Raw genomic sequence first — 19,046 nt, forward strand, 5'->3', positions numbered from 1 at the left:
AGATGAGAAGAATTCATTTAGTTTTTCTGCAATCGCTTTATCCTCCCTTAGAGTTTCTTTACTCCCATTGTCATCCAATGGTTCAACCGCTTCCCCAGCTGGTTTCCTACTCCTAATATACTTAAAGAATTTCTTATTGTTTGTTTTGATGTGTTTAGCAATATGCCCCTTAAGTGGTAGAGAAAGTTGGCATATAAAAACCTACTCTTCTTCTTCTTCTCTTCTAGCTGATAAGGGCTACTTATCACAGTCTTTTCCTTAAAAATTACCAAGCATGCAAAAAACTAACAGCAGCTGCACACCTTTCGCTGTACAATCCTATCTGCAGAGTTCATGGAATGCTCACAGCAGGCAGGGCAGCTTGGAGCTGCCGCATGCCTCCACCAGCCCGCTTTGTAGCTGAAACCCTACAGTATGTTACCCTGCCGCACTAGGCGACTGCAGCAAATTAAATAAGCCCCTGCCTAAATTCCATATTTTGCTCTGGGCCACTGCTCTCGTTGTCCCGTAGACACAAGAGGACCTTTCCCCTCCTTTCCTAGTGTCATCTTTCGGTTCGAGCGAAAAAACTGCCCTTGGAGGTCACGTACAGCTGAAACAATCCCAAAACATATTAGCAGCCATGGGCAACCCCGATAAACATGTCATCAGAGAATGCACTGGGGGGTATTCAAAGTATGGAGCTGACCTAGTGGAGAATGCAGAGAAGGCGGGCCCAAGTTGGGGGGGGGAGAGAGAGAGACAGAAGTGACACTAGACAAACTGCAACCCTTCTCCTTAAATTTCTGTCTGCTTCTCTCCAGCCCCAAAAGTCCACTGAAATCAATAGGCTTAGAAGGGTGCAAAACACTGCTTAGGACTGCACTGTTAGTCGCTCATTACTTTTGCAGCTAGCATATTGATCTGCACATAGACTCCACAGCAAGATGACCAACCATCAGGGTGGCAAAAAGGGATTGAAAACAAAACCAGGCAGTTAGGAATATCAATAGACTCCCTTTATTGCCTATCAGAAAAATCGACATTCGATATTATCCAACGCAGATTGCTAGACAACAAACTGCAAGAACTTAACAGCCAAATTAATAATGGGGCTTGTGTGAGTTTGGGGATGGTAAAAGATGAACATCCGGTGGCAACCTATTTTTCTCACTTAACGGATCCAAAACAAAGGAGGACATATATGTTCGCAAGATTCAACGTGCTACCCTCATCAATACCACAGGGGAGATTTCAATCAATACCACTTGCTGCAAAGTTATGCCCCTGTGGAATGAATCACAGAGAATCAGCTGCACTGCCCCCTTTATCAGAGAATCCCCCTTAAATTTATGAACCCATTGTTCGCAAGTAGGGAGTAGCACCTGGTTGAGCACAAGATAGCTTTTCTTATGTCTACTCAGGATGTGGCCACAACTCAACATGTAGCCAAGTTTTTGCAGCAAGCAATGTGGATTTGTGAACGTTACTGTAAACGGGAACAGGTGAACTTTTGTTGAGTGAAAATGTATGATTACATTCTCTGCAGATGTTGTTTATGCCAATAAAGGTTTTGATACTGATACTGATGGACTCCACAGCAAATGCCACAAGACCAACTCAGTAACACACATGGCGGACTGGCCATTTAACTTTCCAGGAAAGCTCTTGGTAGGCTGCTGGGTGAAATAACTCACTTACAAACAACGTTGCCTGCTGGCAAGTTATAGTTTGCTAGTGATTGAGACCGCCACAACAGAGATTCCCTCTTAAATCTGAATAGGAACCTAGAAGGCGGTGATGTTAGGAGATATTAACTCATTTGATGCATACATAGTTGCAGTCAAGGTACATTTTACCTCTAGCGACGACACCCAGAAAAGAATAACATCACTTGTATGGGAGATGTACCATACAGTCCCCATCCCTAACTGCCACATAGGTTGAACCAGCATAGGTTGAAAACCCCACATGGTAGAGAATAATTGATTGGAAGAAGCAGAAGGATGACTGGCAGGCAAGGAGCAACCCACAGCCACTGCCAGTACACCCCAGCCTTACAAAATACGCTCCCGGGTCAGCAGGTAAACAAAAGCTTTTCATCAGCTGGATGCTATTTTTGGAGTTACACCAGCAGGACCAGATGCCTGTTGCAGACATTGGACATGACTGCCAGAGGGAGATTTATTACTCTGCTATTTGCACATCTTTGCTGGATGCCCACAGATGTTGGGAGAAGACAAGCCATATGGAAATCCATCCATCTCCCCCCCCCACCTTTCTTAGGCAGAGGCACAGAAGTAGCAACACTCACAGCATCTTGAGTATCTCCACGTAGCAACCGAGGACATGATCCGCCTGTGGGCTGAGCTCGATGCTCATGGTGCTGCAGGTGGGGCTGACCATCAAGCAGTCGATCAGGTTGGGCTCGCTGTCATTGCCGACGTTTGCCGTCATCTTCTGGTTGGCAGTGTTGTTGCGCTCGACTTCCACGTGGATCTCGTTGGACGTGACAATGACGGACTTGAGACGAGACTCGGTCAAGGTGGCCTCTTGGGACACCAAGTCAGGGCTCGTGTGGAGGAGACGGAGGGGCAAATTGGGCTTGCGGTCGCAGGGCTGCTGGCAGCCGTTCCGAATTTCCTTGAGGCTCGGCGAGTTGTCCCTGCTGAAGTTTTATTAAAAAAAAAAAGGAGAGCATAAATAACTTTACTAGCCAGACATAACAGAAAGAGCAGGGAAGGAGGCCAGATCGTGAAGCTTAACTGTGTTGCAAAGGCTGGGGTGGGTTTTGTTTTGGGGCCTGTTACAACTGCGTTGTGCTATTTATACCAGAAGGAAAACAAACATCTCCAGAAAGAATTTGCACCACAGGACCTCTCTTGTGAAAGTTTGCAAACTCTGCTTTTTACAGGGAGGAATACAGCTCTTTTCGATGACGCACCAACAGCGATGCACTACATATTCTGGTATGCAGCTGGCTACAGTTAAGGCGCTATTTTTGCTAAAGAGCCCACTTGAAGAAGGGGCAGAAGACGGTGGGCCAGGGCATATTCGCCCAACAGCTTGCCAGCGTCCCCAGACACTGTTCCCTACCCACACTCGTGCTTCTGGGCTGGTAATGGCAAGGGTTAGGGAAAGGGATACCATGCGTGCACGAGTATTTGGCCTAGGGCCTTCTAGCTGTTTATCCCTGTAGTAAACCATCCCAGGCTCAGTGCTAAAGTTCATCTAGCAGAAGACAAAAATACATGCATGTGAATGTCACACATGTTAAAGGTTATGTTTCCCCCGCAATCCAAAGAAGCAGAGTCCTCGTCCTTTCCAAATCACCAGTGCATTTTACAGGGGAAACAAAAGCCATTTCAGTGTGCGGTCCCCTCTCATACATGGTGCACCACCATATATATTTGGTTCTTGGGTGTTCAAAACCCCAGCACGATAAGGCATGAATCAACCACAAGCAACCATGTGACATACTGCATTGTGTGTTTGTGTGGTGGGGGAGGATGTGATGTTCAGAGAACTGACCTGTTGATGAATTCTTCATAGCAAGAATAAATGGCTGCTAAGCAGACAGCAACGAGGTTTGGCAGGACCCTGGGATGGGGGCACTGCCCGGTAGGACCATGCATGCTGGAAAAGAAAGAAAACGGTAACAGTCTGAACGTGTGAACAGGGCAAATATCACTGCAAAAAAACCCCTCAGTATCTAAGAATTCCAAATGCAGCACATAACTAGAGGGCGGTGAGAAGGCTGTTAGTAGTACATAAATTTCATGCATCTATGTAGGAAAGTGGTATATATGTTGTATAATAATTTAAAAAAACAAAAAACAGACAGCTTCAAAGGAACCCTGCGATATCATCAGCAAATTCTCTGAGATCTCCAGCTCTGTTCGCTCCTTGAACACATGAAGCTGCCTTATACTGAATCAGACCCTTGGTAAGTCAAAGTCAGTATTGTCTACTCAGACCAGTAGTGGCTCTCCAGGGCCTCAGGCAGAGGCCTTTCACATCACCTACTTGCCTAGTCCCTTTAACTGGAGATTCCGGGGATTAAACCTGGGACCTTCTGCATGCCAAGCAGATCCTCTACCACTGAGCCATGCCCCCTGTGCCTATTCTATCAGCCTTCTGACTGTCTTTTGCTTCCAAAGTACCTACTTATCCTGAGCCTTGGTGGTGGAAATTGCTGTCAAGTCACAGCTGACTTATGGTGACCCAGTAGGGTTTTCAAGGCAAGAGATGTTCAGAGATGGTTTGCCATTGCCTGAGAGAATTCTGAGAGGACTGTAACTGGCCCAAGTTTACCCAGCAGGTTTCATGTGGAGGAGGGGGGAATCGAACCCAGTTCTCCAGATTAGAGTCCGCCGCTCTGAACCACTACACTACGCCACTCTGGCCATGAGCCGTAGTGCCTGACAGATACCCCATGAGAAAAACATTTTTTTTTCTCATTCATACATTTTATTTTTAGGAGGAAACCTGAAACAGAACAAGTGCAACAAGCCATAATATATGAAGTGGTCCTCTGTCTCAAGCCATCCAACAGAATCTCCAGCTGGCTGTTAAATTTACTGATCTAAAATTTTTGATTGCTTCATACTGGAAAAAAGCTAAGATACCTTCCACTGGGCATTGGTATGAGAGGGTTTGGAACCTTTTAACTTTAGATATCTTCACAGCTTAAAGAAGCAAATAACTTATCTTACTCTAGGAACTTTTAAAATAGATGGCTGCCTTTTTTAGAATGTATGGAGAAGGGAGCATCACTAAGTAAACAATGCCCATGAAACTATTGTATGATTTGCCTTTAATAAGTACTGCTATATGAATACAACAAATGGTATGACTTCTGTAAAAAGCATTAATGCACAGTTGACCAAGTACTGGAATATATCTTGACTGTAGTAGTATGTTTAACCTACTGCTGTTGAATTTTTATTTTTATTGTTGAATTTTAATGTTTATTCCTGTTGTTGTTATAAGCTAAAATAGAGTTAACAAAAATCTAACAAGTGAAACTGAAGTCCGACAGGTAACAAGAACTCAGTTAAAAAAAAAAAAAATCAAGAGCTTTAACTGCAGAGCTGGCTCAGCAAAGATTTTTTGCTATGTACATCACATTCCATCCCCTAACAGGTTCCAACGATTACCTCTAGACTCCACCCTGGATGCAACCAGGATGGCCAAATTCCTCCCCAGCTCTGGCCAACATCTCCTATGCAAAGGGCCAGTATTCCTGAAATTAAGATTTGGCAATCAGGGTTGAAAGTAAACTGGTATGGTGTAGTGGTGAGAAAGTCGCCAAAGTGGTACCCCCCACCTTCTGCTTTGAGCCCTGCCATGGAAGACCATAAGAAATTTAACAGTGTAATCCTAAACAGAGTTACACCTTTCTAAGTCAGTTTTTATTTTACGGTCATTTGACCAAAAAATAGAACACATCTAATCAGGAGTAATATAAATTTGTAATAAAAAACAGTATCAGTTAGTCGAAGAGTCCACAAAATAAAATGTATCAATAAAATCCCATATCTAAAGAGGCAAATAAGCTAGCTTCTAAAATGTTTATCTATCAAATTTTACCTATTTGTAAATTACATCCTTTCGGGCCTTATATATAGCAACACAAAATTTGGCCACCTTTCTAAGTCAAACGAAGTCAGTGGGCTTAGAAGGTGTTAACTCTGCTTAGGATAGCGGTGCAAGTTACTTTCACCCATGTCGACAATCTTTGGCACTGGTGAGGAGAGAGTGGTTAAGAGGAAGACAACTGCGAGGAAAGTTAAACGATTTACATACAAACGATGGCATCCTGAGCAGATTTATACCTTTCCAAACTGATTGAAGTTAATGGGCTTTGAAGGGTGTGATTTTGCTTAGGATGGCACTGCAAGAGCGACAGATTGTTAACTCAACAAGCACTGACCTGTGAATAAATTTCTTCACCACTTCCATGCCGGCGTTGAGTTCATTCAAGGCCAGAATATACTCCTGAGTGAAGAGCCTCAACCGAGGGCACTTTCCAAAATCCTGCCCGATAAAGAAGAGAGAATGATTAACATCTCAAAAAAACATCAACACACACAGTCTTCAAATTATGGAAGGAGAAAAAATGTGCCTGGGCATATATGAACAATGAGGAAGTGCAGTCCACCGTGTTATCCCTCTGTCCTTCTGCAATGAAAAGCGTTGACGAGAACCTTTTCTCCCCCTCCCATATGCATATTGCAAATCAACATTCCAGATCAGAAGGGTCGCAGGAGGCTCTCTTTGAATGTGTATATTGTCCTTTTCTCTTGAGCCTGCCCTCTACTTCAAGAATTCTGGCACACAGGACGTACGCCTGTCTTGAAATTGCTTCTATTAATTCAGTTCTGACAGCATCTAAACACAGCCCTTTGGGACCGCACCAGACTGGGATACTGACTGAGGTCCACATTGGTGAGAACATCCTTAGAGTTAAAGGGAGCAAGGACAAAAAAATAATTAAAACAGTTCACTTGAAAAACTAGTTTCCCAATCCCTAAACACTTTCCCCTTGGAAGTAAGTCTCTGGGTTTGATGGGATGCAATCTAAAGCAAGCATGGCTAGTAGTATAGCTTAAACGTAATATCTCTTTCACATTAATTTGCCGCCTAGCAGACATTGGGGACCTAAAGGCTGATGTTCTAAAAGATGATTTACTGACTGTTTTTAGCAGCTTTTCCAGGTGTTTTAAGACATCGGGCAAAGGACCAAACAAATATGAGCCTCGTGAGAGAGGCATATCCCGACAGCTGCAATGCAATTCAACGAAATCTTCTGGCCTTGTATCTGTTTTTTCTTTATAAGAACATAAGAACATAAGAAAGGCTGGATCAGACCAAGGCCCATCAAGTCCAGCAGTCTGTTCACACAGTGGCCAATTTATGAAATTCCTCAGTCTGTTATCTTACAATGTCTGTTTGAGTACCTCTTGGTTCAGCTGCAAACAGAAGCCTATGAGATCAGAAAAGGAATCTGGATGTTTTGACTGATTTACGCCTCCACTTACAACCGCCATTAAAGCAACAAATGTTTCTATGACGTCACACATGGAAGCAGTCGAATCCCATCACAGCTAATATAGCAGGCTCCGTTCACAGACAGACATCTGGGGCTGTACCAAGCCTGCAACGCACCTGCAAATAAAACTGTGATGGATTGAATGACTTCTCTTCTGCTATGCAAGGAGTCTCCCAGCTAAGGAAGGATCCTCCTTCTAACAGAAGTGGCTTCCTTGGTTGGAGGAAGACTCTTCCTTTACTGGAAAGCGAATCATCATATCCAAATGCTGCCACCAAATAATCTGACTTCTCATTGGGTAACCTGTTAGATTCAGATTTGTAACTGAAGAACAATCCTTCCCTCCCAAGTATAATCTAAGCTGTTTCCAATTGCCCTACCCAAAACTGAATCATGGCTAACTAACTGGGATATTCAAGCTGTTGTTCTTCCCTCACCCCTCCCAGCTTTTTGGTTGTTGTTTTGTTTTTTGAGGGAGGGAGGTATATTTCATTCTTTTAAATCGAAGGTTCCCAAACTTTTTGGGCGACTGCCCCCTTGGTTCCACAAACTCAACCCCAGAGCCCCCTACCCAACCCAACAACACAGCTGAAGGGGCCCACCTCTGGCGCCCCCTGCAGCCCCCTTCCTCTTAGTCCCCCCCCCCCAGGTAATCCCACCGACCCCCAGGATTCCCACTTTGGGAACCACTGTTTTAAATGAATGAAAGGAATCAAGCTTCACACCACATTCTTAACAAACATTTTACATTCTTCCAGCCACATGTGAAATTGTGAACAGTCTGCACTCCTGAGCATGAGCCCAGGTGTTCTTCGGTCACCTGCAAAAAGCTGCAAAATAACCTTAGAAGTGTTTTTTTAAAGAGCCACTTGTAAACCAAGATCACTGAGAGCTGATGCAGAACGGTGGCTTAGAGACAGAGCTCCAGATCAGGAAGTCCACAATTTGAATCCCACTTCTTTTATGACCTCAATAAGTGGACCCGGCCAGACTCTCCCCAATCTGCAATAGTGATGACAATACTGGACTTCCTAACAGGACTGTTGTAAGGATTACAACAAACTAACATGGGTATGAGCTTTCGTGAGCCACAGTTCACTTCTTCAGATAACTGTGGCTCATGAAAGCTCATACCCTACCAGAAATTTTGTTAGTCTTTAAGGTGCTACTGGACTCTTGCTCTTTTCTACTGCTACTGACAGACTAACATGGCTACCCATCAAGAACAAACTAACGAACTGTGTAGTGCTTTGAACACTCCTCAGGGCTACTCAAGTGAACATAAGAACATAAGAAAAGCCATGCTGCATCAGACCAAGGCCCATCAAGTCCAGCAGTCTGTTCACACAGTGGCCAACCAGGTACCTCTAGGAAGCCCACAAACAAGACAACTGCAGTAGCATTGTCCTGCCTGTGTTCCACAGCACCTAATATAATGGCCATGCTCCTCTGATACAGAATAGGTATACATCATGACTAGTATTCATTTTTACTAGTAGCCATGAATACCCGTCTCCTCCATGAACATGTCCACTCCCATCTTAAAGCCTTCCAAGTTGCCAGCCATCACCACATCCTGGGGCAGGTTCCACAATTTAACTATGCTAAGCATAATTGTTTAAAATTGTTTAAAAGCCAGGTAGCAACTGCATTCTGTAGCTTTGACCAATTCCCTGATGGTACCTTGGGTGGCATCGAAGAACTACCTTGGTATGCCCCTCCTGCACTGTGTCAGTATGACATATGGAAGCATCACCTTCAAAGTGTTCCATTACTCCATTCATCTCTACCTTAGGAGCATTTGGACAACCTAACCAAATGGCGCAATGGAACACTTTGAAGGTTAGTTTCTGCAATCATACATGTGACTACCAGTTATGTCGGGTACCTGTAACTCGATATGTTTCACACATAGCTTGTATTTTGGCCCTTAGGGCAGATGTTAGGAAAGGCCTTCCTCTGCTGGAGACCCTGGAAAGTCACCCCCCTCAGAATACACAGTACTGAGTTCAACAGACCCATGGTCTGACTTAGTGAAAGAAGGCACCACAATCAAACACATGTTTGCTTATGTTCGAATTTTTAAAATCTTGCTTGTCTCTTCCACCCTTTGTTTTACTTTAATGTCATAATTTAGATTTTAAGAAGAAGAGTTGGTTTTATATGCCGACTTTCTCTACCACTTAAGGCAGAATCAATCACCTTCCCTTCTCCTCTCCACAACAGACACTTTGTGAGGTAGGTGAGGCTGAGAGAGTGTGACTAGCCCAAGGTCACCCAAGTGGTTTCATGTGTAGGAGTGGGGAAACAAATCCAGTTCACCAGATTAGCCTCCGACGCTCCTGTGGAGGAGTGGGGATCAAACCCGGTTCTCCAGATCAGACTCCACCGCTCCAAACCACCGCTCTTAACCACTACACCACGCAGGCTTAGGGCTGTTTTTTGTCATGTACATTAATGGTACCAATCTAAATAATAAACTGTGCGAGTAACAGAGGGAAATGCACAGCAAGAGAGGGGCTCTGTGGCATTTTTTTTTAGCACACTCAAGAGTTTATTTAGTCAACCGTTCTCCAAGGAGCAGTTAAGAACTCAAAACCACTCCAATTTAATGTTTGTATTTGGTGCTTTAAATTCTTCATGTGTGTACAGTGGTGTAGACATGTTGATTCCCCCCCCCCCAAAATCTGTAACCGCTCAGTGCAGAAAATATGCCCAATTATTCTTTAGCTACAACCCAGGACAAGCAGCACACTGTGCAATTCTGTTTTGTTCCAAATCTAGCGAGAATGCTTGCCATTTGGGGTGTGGCTGCTCTTTAAGTTTACTTTAAGTCAAACATCCATGATCAAAGAGCAGCATTTTTTAACAGAACAGGACAGAACAGAATATTAATAATAATAATAATAATAATCAAACTTCCAGACATCTGGACTATGAGATCTTAATTAGCTGGCCTTCTTAATGAGCTCGGTAAACGAATCTACAACTAAGACAGAGGGTTGCGTGGCACCTAAATCTAGAACAGCCAGTACCGAACATTCGCTCTGTGTCATGCTCGGAACAGTCATGACTAAGAGGCAGAACGCTGAGATCTGGTAGTGGGCCAGGGAGAAGAAAACAGAATGGTATGACCAGGCAAGGGTAACAAGGACAGGAAGAGAAGAGACAAAAGAAGAAGAGTTGGTTTTTATATGTCGACTTTCTCTACCACTTAAGGAAGAATCAAACCGGCTTACAACACCTTCCCTTCCCCTCCCCACAACAGGCACCTTGTGAGGTAGGTGGGGCTGAGAGAGCTCTTGGAGAGCTGTGACTAGCCCAGGGTTATCCAGCTGGCTTCATGTGGAGGAGCGGGGAAACCAACCCGGTTTGCCAGATTAACCTCCACCGCTCATGTGGAGGAGTGGGGAATCAAACCCAGTCTCCAGATTAAAGTTCACCCCTCCAAACCACTGCTCTTAACCACTACACCACACTGGCTCTCCACTGAGTATGGGGGGGGGAAGTAAAGGGGTTGCTCCTCTCCTACCTAACCCCCCACCCGATTGTGACGTAGAGGGGAATGCGGTCGGACACTGGGGAGAAAAACAGATGGGAAAGGAAGACGAGAGAGCGAAGAAGGATAGAGTAGAAGGGGGTGGGTGAGGCAAAGGTCTGGGGGCCTATGGCCATTCTTCCAGTTATTAATAAAGCTTTATTTGTTAAAACAAACAATCATCCCACTTGTCTGTGATATGCCCACAAGGCAGATTATACCAAGTAAGATGGGAACAATTTATAACAAGTCAACCCAATTATCATATTAAATTAACAATACTGAACACGCCAACTGAAGAGAATCATCAGCAGTAGCAAGCAGGGAAAGGGTTGGGTAAGAAGAAGAAGAATTGTTTTTTATACGCCGACTTTCTCTAACACTTAAGGAAGAATCAAACCGGCTTACAATCACCTTCCCTTCCCCTCCCCACAACACACCCTGTGAGGAAGGTGGGGCTGAGAGAGTGTGACTAGCCCAAGGTCACCCAGCTGGCTTCAAGTGGAGGAGTGAGGAAACAAATCCAGTTCACCAGATTAGCATCCGCCACTCATGTGGAGGAGTGGGGAATCAAACCCGGTTCTCCAGATCAGAGTCCACCGCTCCAAACCACCGCTCTTAACCACTACACCACACCGGGTACTGATATTTCAATAAATAAACAAGCAAAACCCCAAGTAGGCCTTCATCTTCTTGACTAAATGCTCTGGAAAACAACCTGAATTAGTCACTGTGTTCTTCTAAATGATAACAGCACAGGTGCCAAGAGAGCAATTCCCACAGAAGGTGTGCCAAAGAGAAGGGGCTGCGACTAGAAAGGCCCTTGTCCTGGTTGCCATTGTCCCAACCTCCAAAGGTACTCAGGGACAGGGCCTCGGATGCTTTTCACCCTCCAAAACATTATATGGATGAGTGTGGATAATTTAGGGAAGGAACAACAAACTCTCCCTGTCTGACCAGCAAAGCATAACACTCGGACTCACCATGTTGTGTTTGAGGATTCTTTGTACAACCGGAGTGAAGACTTCTATGACCACCATGGACCGAGGGCGTTCTCTGCAATGCTGCATTCAGAAATAATAAAATATTACAAAAGGCTTGTGAGGAACTAGGGCTTGCAAAAAAATTTTAAAATGCCTCAAAACTGGATATACATGCCTTAGGTGGCAAATGTGGGGCCTGTAAATCCGAACAAAGGACTTCCAAATAAATCTTGACGTAACCCCCCCCCCCAAAAACAACCCTAACAAGTTGGAATATTTTGCATCCAATCGTAGGTAGGGGCAAACTCTTAACTCGTCTGCTTGCAGTACAATTCAACACTCAGTAAGAGGGAAATAAATAATCTTGCCGGCATATTTTACATTCAAAACCAGTGAAGGCCCGCCAATACACTAACAGAATGAAGAGCCATGTACAAACGGAACCAGTGGGGTTCAAAAGTGCTCAGTTTGGGGTAGACAGCACCCCTAGCCTATAAGGCGCTTGTTTTTAACATTACGCTATCCAATTGGTTTTCCAAGTCAAAAGAGAGGGGCCAAGGTCACTCATCCCCCCCCCATTTTTATTCTGCCCTTCCTTCAAGGCGTGACATACATGTACTAGGTAGGGTTGCCAGGTCCCTCTTCGCTACCGGCGGGAGGTTTTTGGGGTGGAGCCTGAGGAGGGCGGGGTTTGGGGAGGGGAGGGACTTCAATGCCATAGAGTCCAATTGCCAAAGTGGCCATTTTCTCCAGGTGAACTGATCTCTGCCATCTGGAGATCGGTGGTAATTCTGGGAAATCTCTAGGCACCACCTGAAGGTTGGCAACCCTAGTTGTTGCTAAAACGGAAGAGGAGAGAACTATGTACATTGGACAGAGCTCCCTGGAGGAAGGGCAGGATAAAAATGTACAACACTGGGAGACAGAGAATAACTGGCTGCCTAGGGATTTGAACACAAGTCTCCACATTCTTATCTAACAGGCTACCTATTACAGCACACTGATTCTGAAGGATACACAGACACCTTTGTGTATTTTCAGCACTGGGTTGTCAGAAAACAAGGCAACCCAAAATATATGAGTTGAAGAAAATTCAGAAGCATCATGGAAGGTTGATTAGCAAAGAGAAACACGGTCAATATAAATGTTTGCACAGTGCAAATTTAAAACTTCATGTTCTGTAATCCATGAATTGTAGAAAGTTCTACACCTGACACAAATCTGAGATCCCAGAAACATGTTTTGAGGTGCAATAAACTTCTCCAAAAGACTATAACCCAACTAAAGAAATGCATATTCCCCAAATAGAATTTTGTTCACCAGTTGTTCAATACTACAATAATTTATTTACAAATGCACATTTCAAAAGCATTAAAAAGAGCTACATCTTCACATGCCAGTAAAATCTTCAATAACATACCTATTACAAAGTTATTAAAACTGTAAAATCAATTCATGCAGCCGGTAGTATATGGGTTGGTTTTGTGATTTACCAACTTCATGATTTAATAACTGGTGTATTGAAATGTTTGCTGCTTTTGAAATGTGTATATGTAAATAAATTAACATAGTATGAATGATTTGTGAGTCTTAGTTCTTTTAGTGTCATGGCTTCCTCTAGAGAACCTTTGGAATTATATATAGTCTGGCAAAGAGCTCAGACTTCTTAGTTCGAAATATCCTGCCACCTTCTCACAGAAACTGCAATACCTAGAGTTCCCCAACTGCTGTTCAGCTCCCCAACACCGGCATAAGTGGCCATGTGCCAGTATTAGTGCCACTTTAATTGGCACAAGTGGCACTAACGATGGCACAGGGGTCATGCCGGCTCCAAACCCCTTTCCGCACCCCCTTAGGATTGGACTGCTCATCTAGGGCGTGGCTATGACCTGAAAATAAATGAGATACCATATGCCTGATTTTTTTTAAAAGGACATGCAGAAATACCTTGCAAAAAAATTCACATAAGTCTGGAGGTGGATGGTTATTTTCCAGCAAAGGAGCAATTGCCTAAAAATAAGAGGGAAAAAAGAAATTTATACATTATTAGTTGCCTGAATCAAGACAAAGAAAGCGACTAGGTTCATCAGTAGCTCATATTTGCATAGTGCTGATTGGGGCGGCCATGTGACAATCATAAAGTTCGTCCCCCTCCACTCTGAGCAGTTTGACAATAACAAAGCTGTTATGAAAGGTTTAAGGGTGTTTTTTAAGTGATGAGCAAACATTTGAACAGATAACCGTGTAAGCTGGTTAACCACCAAAGCAGAGAGCCCTCCCCAAACACCAATGAAATGGCACTCAGATTTCCATTTGCATTTGTTGGAAAAACAAAAAGCAAAGGGAAGCAGAGTTCAACCCACAGAACAAATCTCATTTCACTTTTGTTTGAAGGGATGTCTGCATGGATCTGAAGCTAGCGGCCACCTTTGTGGAACCGAGTTCCACCCCTTCAGATGCATTTAACCTACAAATAAGGGAGCCAGCTCCTTCTCTCGTGAGCAGCAGGTTGTAGGCTCCCTAGATTCCTTTGCTGGGTGAGAGCCCCAGTCCACACATTCTTGAGTGGCACAGTAGGCTGCACACACAGCCACGTCTGCACACCAGGAATCCTGAGTGCATGCTAACCCACGAGCCAGAAAGATGGCGCCAGATTATATGGCCCAGAAGGGGAGAGTGAATTTGAAGAGGGAATCCAAGTTTTTTTTAAGAAATCTGGAAAACACGGCTAGCCTCAAGCAGTTTATTGTATAAAAACTAAAGGTCCCCTGTGCAAGCATTCCTGACCCATGCGGTGACGTCACATCACAACGTTTACGAGGCAGACTTTGTTTACGGGGTGCCTTCCCCAGTCATCTCCCCTTTAACCCCAGCAAGCTGGGTACTCATTTGAACGACCTCGGCAGGTTGGAAGGCTGAGTCAACCTTGAGCCGGCTACCTGAAACCGACTTCCGTTGGGATCAAACTCAGGTAGTGAACAGAGCTTGGACCGCAGTACTGCAGCTTACCACTCTGTGCCACGGGGCTCCTTATAGTTTATTGTATACCACAACAAATATTTTAGATCAGACTTCTTAACAGCCATTGACAACTTTTTTAAATCACCTTATTTTTTAAAAAACCATAACCACACAGATACCAACAACAATACAATAACATACAGAAGTTGCTTTTCTCAGTCACATCTGTCACATAATTCGTTTACAAGAATCAATGAACAAGCACCAATCTTGATGAAACTTATTTATTATCTGCCTTCCCTTCATACACACATGTGGTTCGTTATTTTTTACATTACTGCCTAGTCCCATGACTTAGCTATTCATCTTGATATTATATCTTCTTTTCCATATTTTTTTTCAAAAATGTAATACTATTTTTTTAATCCAAGTAATAATTACACAGGCATCCAATCAATATATGAAGTGGAATTGCCTCTAAGTATGTTGAACATGATTTTTCAAATTAGAAAGCACAGAGTTCTTTTTCTCTTCTGGCACAAAGGGCCAACATAGGTGTTAAGTGGATGGGAAGGCTAGTAAAAATGTTTGTTGCAGATTTTAAATTTCATATTCCACCTGTCTTTCATTCAGGAACTCAAAGCAGCCGATCTAACACTGCCAAGAGGCGCCCCCCATCCAGGCACTGAGCAAACTTGGACTCACTTCGCTTTAGTAACATTTAGTAACATTTAGTTATGCAAAATATCTATCCCCCACCTTTCCCTTGTGGTTCCAGGTGGCTTACAATTCCAAAATTCAAAGCATACACAGTAAAGTCCCATTAACACCCTTCCATAAGAAAATGCCTGCAGTTTAAACCCTAATGAAAGCCCACAAATAAAATGGCCTTAAAAACTGAAGAATGTTTAGGGAGGCTGTTCCAAAAGGTGAAGCCCTTATAGAAAAGGAGTAGTCTCTACTAGATGCCAAGCCAGCCACTGGAAGTGGGGGAATAACTAAAGGAGGCAAATAAAATCCCACAATTGGTGCACAGGGATGTATGGGAAAAGCCAGTCCTTGAGATATGCAAGTCCTAGGCCACGCAGAGCTTTAAGTGAGCACCAGCATCTCAAGTTGAATTCAGAAACAAATTGGCCGCCAGCGCAGCTGTTTTAAACCAGGCAAGATGCATTCTTGTCGGCTGTGGTGGCAGCGGTGGGAAGTGTCCATCAAGTCGCAGCCAACTCATGGCGACCCCGAAGGGTTTTCAAGAGCGGAGGTGGTTTGCCATTGCCTGCCTCTACATAGCGACCCTGGATTTCCCTGGTAGTCTCCCATCCAAGTACTAACCAGGGCCAACCCTGCTTCGCTTCTGAGATATAACAAAATTGGGCTCATCTGGGCCAGCTAGCCCCTAACATAAGTCGGGCTGCCTCATTCTGAACCAGTTGCCGTTTCTGGGTTGTCTAGAGTAGCCTAACATAGAGCATGTTACCATATTTACAAAGGCTGTGCAGTGTTTAGGAATGCGTGCAGTAAAGCTTGGCTAGTGGAAACATCTGAGCTTTCCTGTCTCCTTTGAAGTTTTACTTCCCCGCCCCCCCCCCACAAAACAAAATAAACCTTTTGTTTGCCAATCACTGAGCTCATCCTTCTCTGCCCATCACTAGGCAACTCAATGCAGTTACATGCCGTAAATGCATTAGGGGTTATGGCTGATACGGTGCGTGTAATGAAATCATGTCACTGTGGTCTCCCATTGGAAATTACAATGTAATTCTGGAACAAAGGGTTCTCAACACAGGGAGGAGGCCCTGGGGCTTTTCTGTCCTTCAGCAAAGGGATTCCTGGTATCCGTTTAAAAATTAGAACTCCTGATGCACAACAGCGGAGACCGTTTCCACTAATTTTTTCCCCAACACCTTGATTCTTTGCCCCCAAGCCTTAGCCCCGCCAAAGCCTCCCCTGCATACCACAGAGGCCAGGCTTCAGACGTCCAAAAACACTGCAAGGAAGGCTGTGGCTCAGGTGCAGAGTATCTGCTTGGTATGCAGAAGGACCCAGGTTCAATTCTGGGCATCTCCAGTTTAAAAAGGACCAGGTAGTAGGTGATGTCAAAGACCTCTGCTTGGGACTCTGGAGAGCCATTGCCAATCCGAGTAGACAAGACTAACTTGGATGGACCAAAAGTCTGATTCAGTATAAGGCAGCTTCATGCATGAAAGGAAAAATGCATACGAACAAACGAAGCTGTCTTCTAGTCATTGTCCCATTTAGTCTGGAGTAGCGTTGTTAAAGAGAAATCCTCTAAATTCCTCTTTAGCCAACTTCTCTCTGAAATCCAATAATCCATTCCCCCCACCCCCAGGAATTCAGAATCTGTTCCAAATCAATTCTGTTTTGATCAAAAAGAAATCTGAAGGGGGGGGGACAGGAAAGGAGATTCTGCAGAATTTCAGAATTTCTCTCTGTAGATGCTCAGAGGCAGGCGATGTCTTCTGAGGGGAGGGGCTGTGGCTCAGTGGTAGAGCGTCTGCTTGGCATGCAGAAGGTCCCAGGTTCAATCCCCGAAATCTCCAGTTAAAGGGACTAAGCAAGTAGGTGATGTGAAAGACCCCTGCCTGAGACCCTGGAGAGCCGCTGCCAGTCTGAGTAGACAATACTGACTTTGATGGACCAAGGGTCTGATTCAGTATAAGGCAGCTTCATGTGAGGCTTCCTATGCTCCCGCCAGAGCACCACCCTGTATTGTGTAACATAAAACAACTGCAAGGGCTAAAGTTAAGAAAGGGAGCACTGATTTCTCATCAAAGAGAAATGGGGAAAAAAAACCCAACAAAACAAACCCAAGAGAAAAAAGAGACAAAGAGTCAATGGCTATATCTTAAAAAGCGGATTTTGTAAAAAATAAATTCCCCTTCTCACAACAAAACTAGTCCAGAAACATGAAGGATTGAACACTGCACCATGCACAAAGCATATTCTCCGCCACAGTACAAATGCCCCCCCAAAAAACACACAAAACTCAAAGCAAACTCTCCACCCCTTTAAATATTTCCAAGAGGATCTAGAACAAATCTTTCTGGACTTAGAATGACTCAGGCCTAAATTCATGTTACCTTTTACCTGGGGGTACTCTGGGTTGGTTCCAGAGACATGTTTTGGAGTTATGTGCTTTCCAGACAGGGGCAGGCCCAACTCAGATCAGGACTGTGGTGCATGCTGAGAGGGAACTTCAATCTTCTTTACCCCTGGGCTGTGTGCCAGGGTGGTATAATGATGGAGTAGGATCTGGGAGACCCAAGTTCGAATCCCCACTCTGCCATGAAAGCTTGCTGGGCAACCTTGGGCCACTCACATGCTTTCAGCCTAACCTACCTCACAGGATTGTTGTGAGGATAAAATGGAGAAGGGGATAATTTTGTAAGCTTCTTTTGGTCCCCCTCTAAGGAGAAAAGTGATGTATAAATGAAGTTAACAGATATATAAATAAATCTATCACAGGTTTAGAGGAAATATACGTGGTATCTTAGTGAGCTGTCCAAAATATAAATAAAGTAAATACATCCCAGCCTGAAACTGCCCCAGGGAGCCACTATTTGCCTTGCTGGGAGCTCCACATGTTCTGATGAGTACACGTTATATTTCCCCCAGCAGGGCGAATAGTTTCTTGGGACCATTTCAGGTTGGGAAAAATGGCATTTGGGGGGCGGTGGGCAGGTAGAGAGACCTAAGCGCCTTTCCCTGTATGTCCAAATCCATATCAGGCCTACACATGCCTAGGAAGCATGGATTTCCAGAATGCATCTCTCAAACTGATCCAGGGACATCCCCACAGAAAATGTAACATGTAGTTGGGCTCACAGTCTTGCTCCTCAGGGTTCTGCTTGTCCAGTCTAATTATTCTCCACTTTCCAAACACGATTACTTTCTAAGCATACTATTCCCACTTACTCCTATTACCAAGATCACTATAGGCACCTTGCTTGTGGGTCGGCCACTCACAGGAACCGCCATCTTGGTTTCCCCCTTCTCACCCCAATCTACTTTGTTTTGTGTCAAGAGCAGCCTGTACCTCAGTGGTTTGCTGCTGCTATCTCTGTGAATAATTTCTCTCTCTGGTTCCCCCCCACCCCACAGCACATTCTGCCTTATTGATGTCAGGTATTAACTAGGAGCACAAATTAGCCTAGGTACTATTTGGGATTGAAAGAAAATGCAACTGTTGCTTTGGAAATTGATTGCCATGACTACCAGCCCAGCTCAAGTGGACTCCTGAGTGGCGGTTAAGTGCAATTCACACCTGGCGAGATTCGCTGTTGTGTCACTTTTTGCTGGAAGATTCGGTGAGGCATAAAATGATCAGGTGACAGCAACATCCTAGATTAGATTACTGAACAAGTCTCCTGGAAATCGCCTGCAGCTGAAATTAAATTAGAATGATGGAGAGGCAATTTTCACCTCTCTGATAAATTGCTGGCACCATTACGATTTTTGTATTGGTTCTGAGGAGAGGAGGAATAGTGATTCCCCTCCCTTCATTTAATGA

The 19,046-nt window shown here is 44.3% G+C and overlaps 1 protein-coding gene across 1 annotated transcript in view; it reads right to left on the bottom strand.

The window, feature by feature from the left end:
• Positions 1–19,046, bottom strand: part of CMIP (c-Maf inducing protein) — a 184,444-nt gene that overhangs the window by 30,641 nt on the left and 134,757 nt on the right. Inside the window, exons 6-10 of the mRNA XM_056862268.1 lie at positions 13,502–13,564; positions 11,555–11,635; positions 5,915–6,018; positions 3,511–3,615; positions 2,294–2,647 (exon numbers count right to left, since the gene is read on the bottom strand). Of these exons, the coding sequence (XP_056718246.1) occupies positions 2,294–2,647; positions 3,511–3,615; positions 5,915–6,018; positions 11,555–11,635; positions 13,502–13,564 (707 nt within the window). The remainder of the gene's footprint in view (positions 1–2,293; positions 2,648–3,510; positions 3,616–5,914; positions 6,019–11,554; positions 11,636–13,501; positions 13,565–19,046) is intronic.

Source organism: Euleptes europaea, chromosome 17, assembly GCF_029931775.1.
Source record: "Euleptes europaea isolate rEulEur1 chromosome 17, rEulEur1.hap1, whole genome shotgun sequence".
NCBI lineage: Eukaryota > Metazoa > Chordata > Lepidosauria > Squamata > Sphaerodactylidae > Euleptes > Euleptes europaea.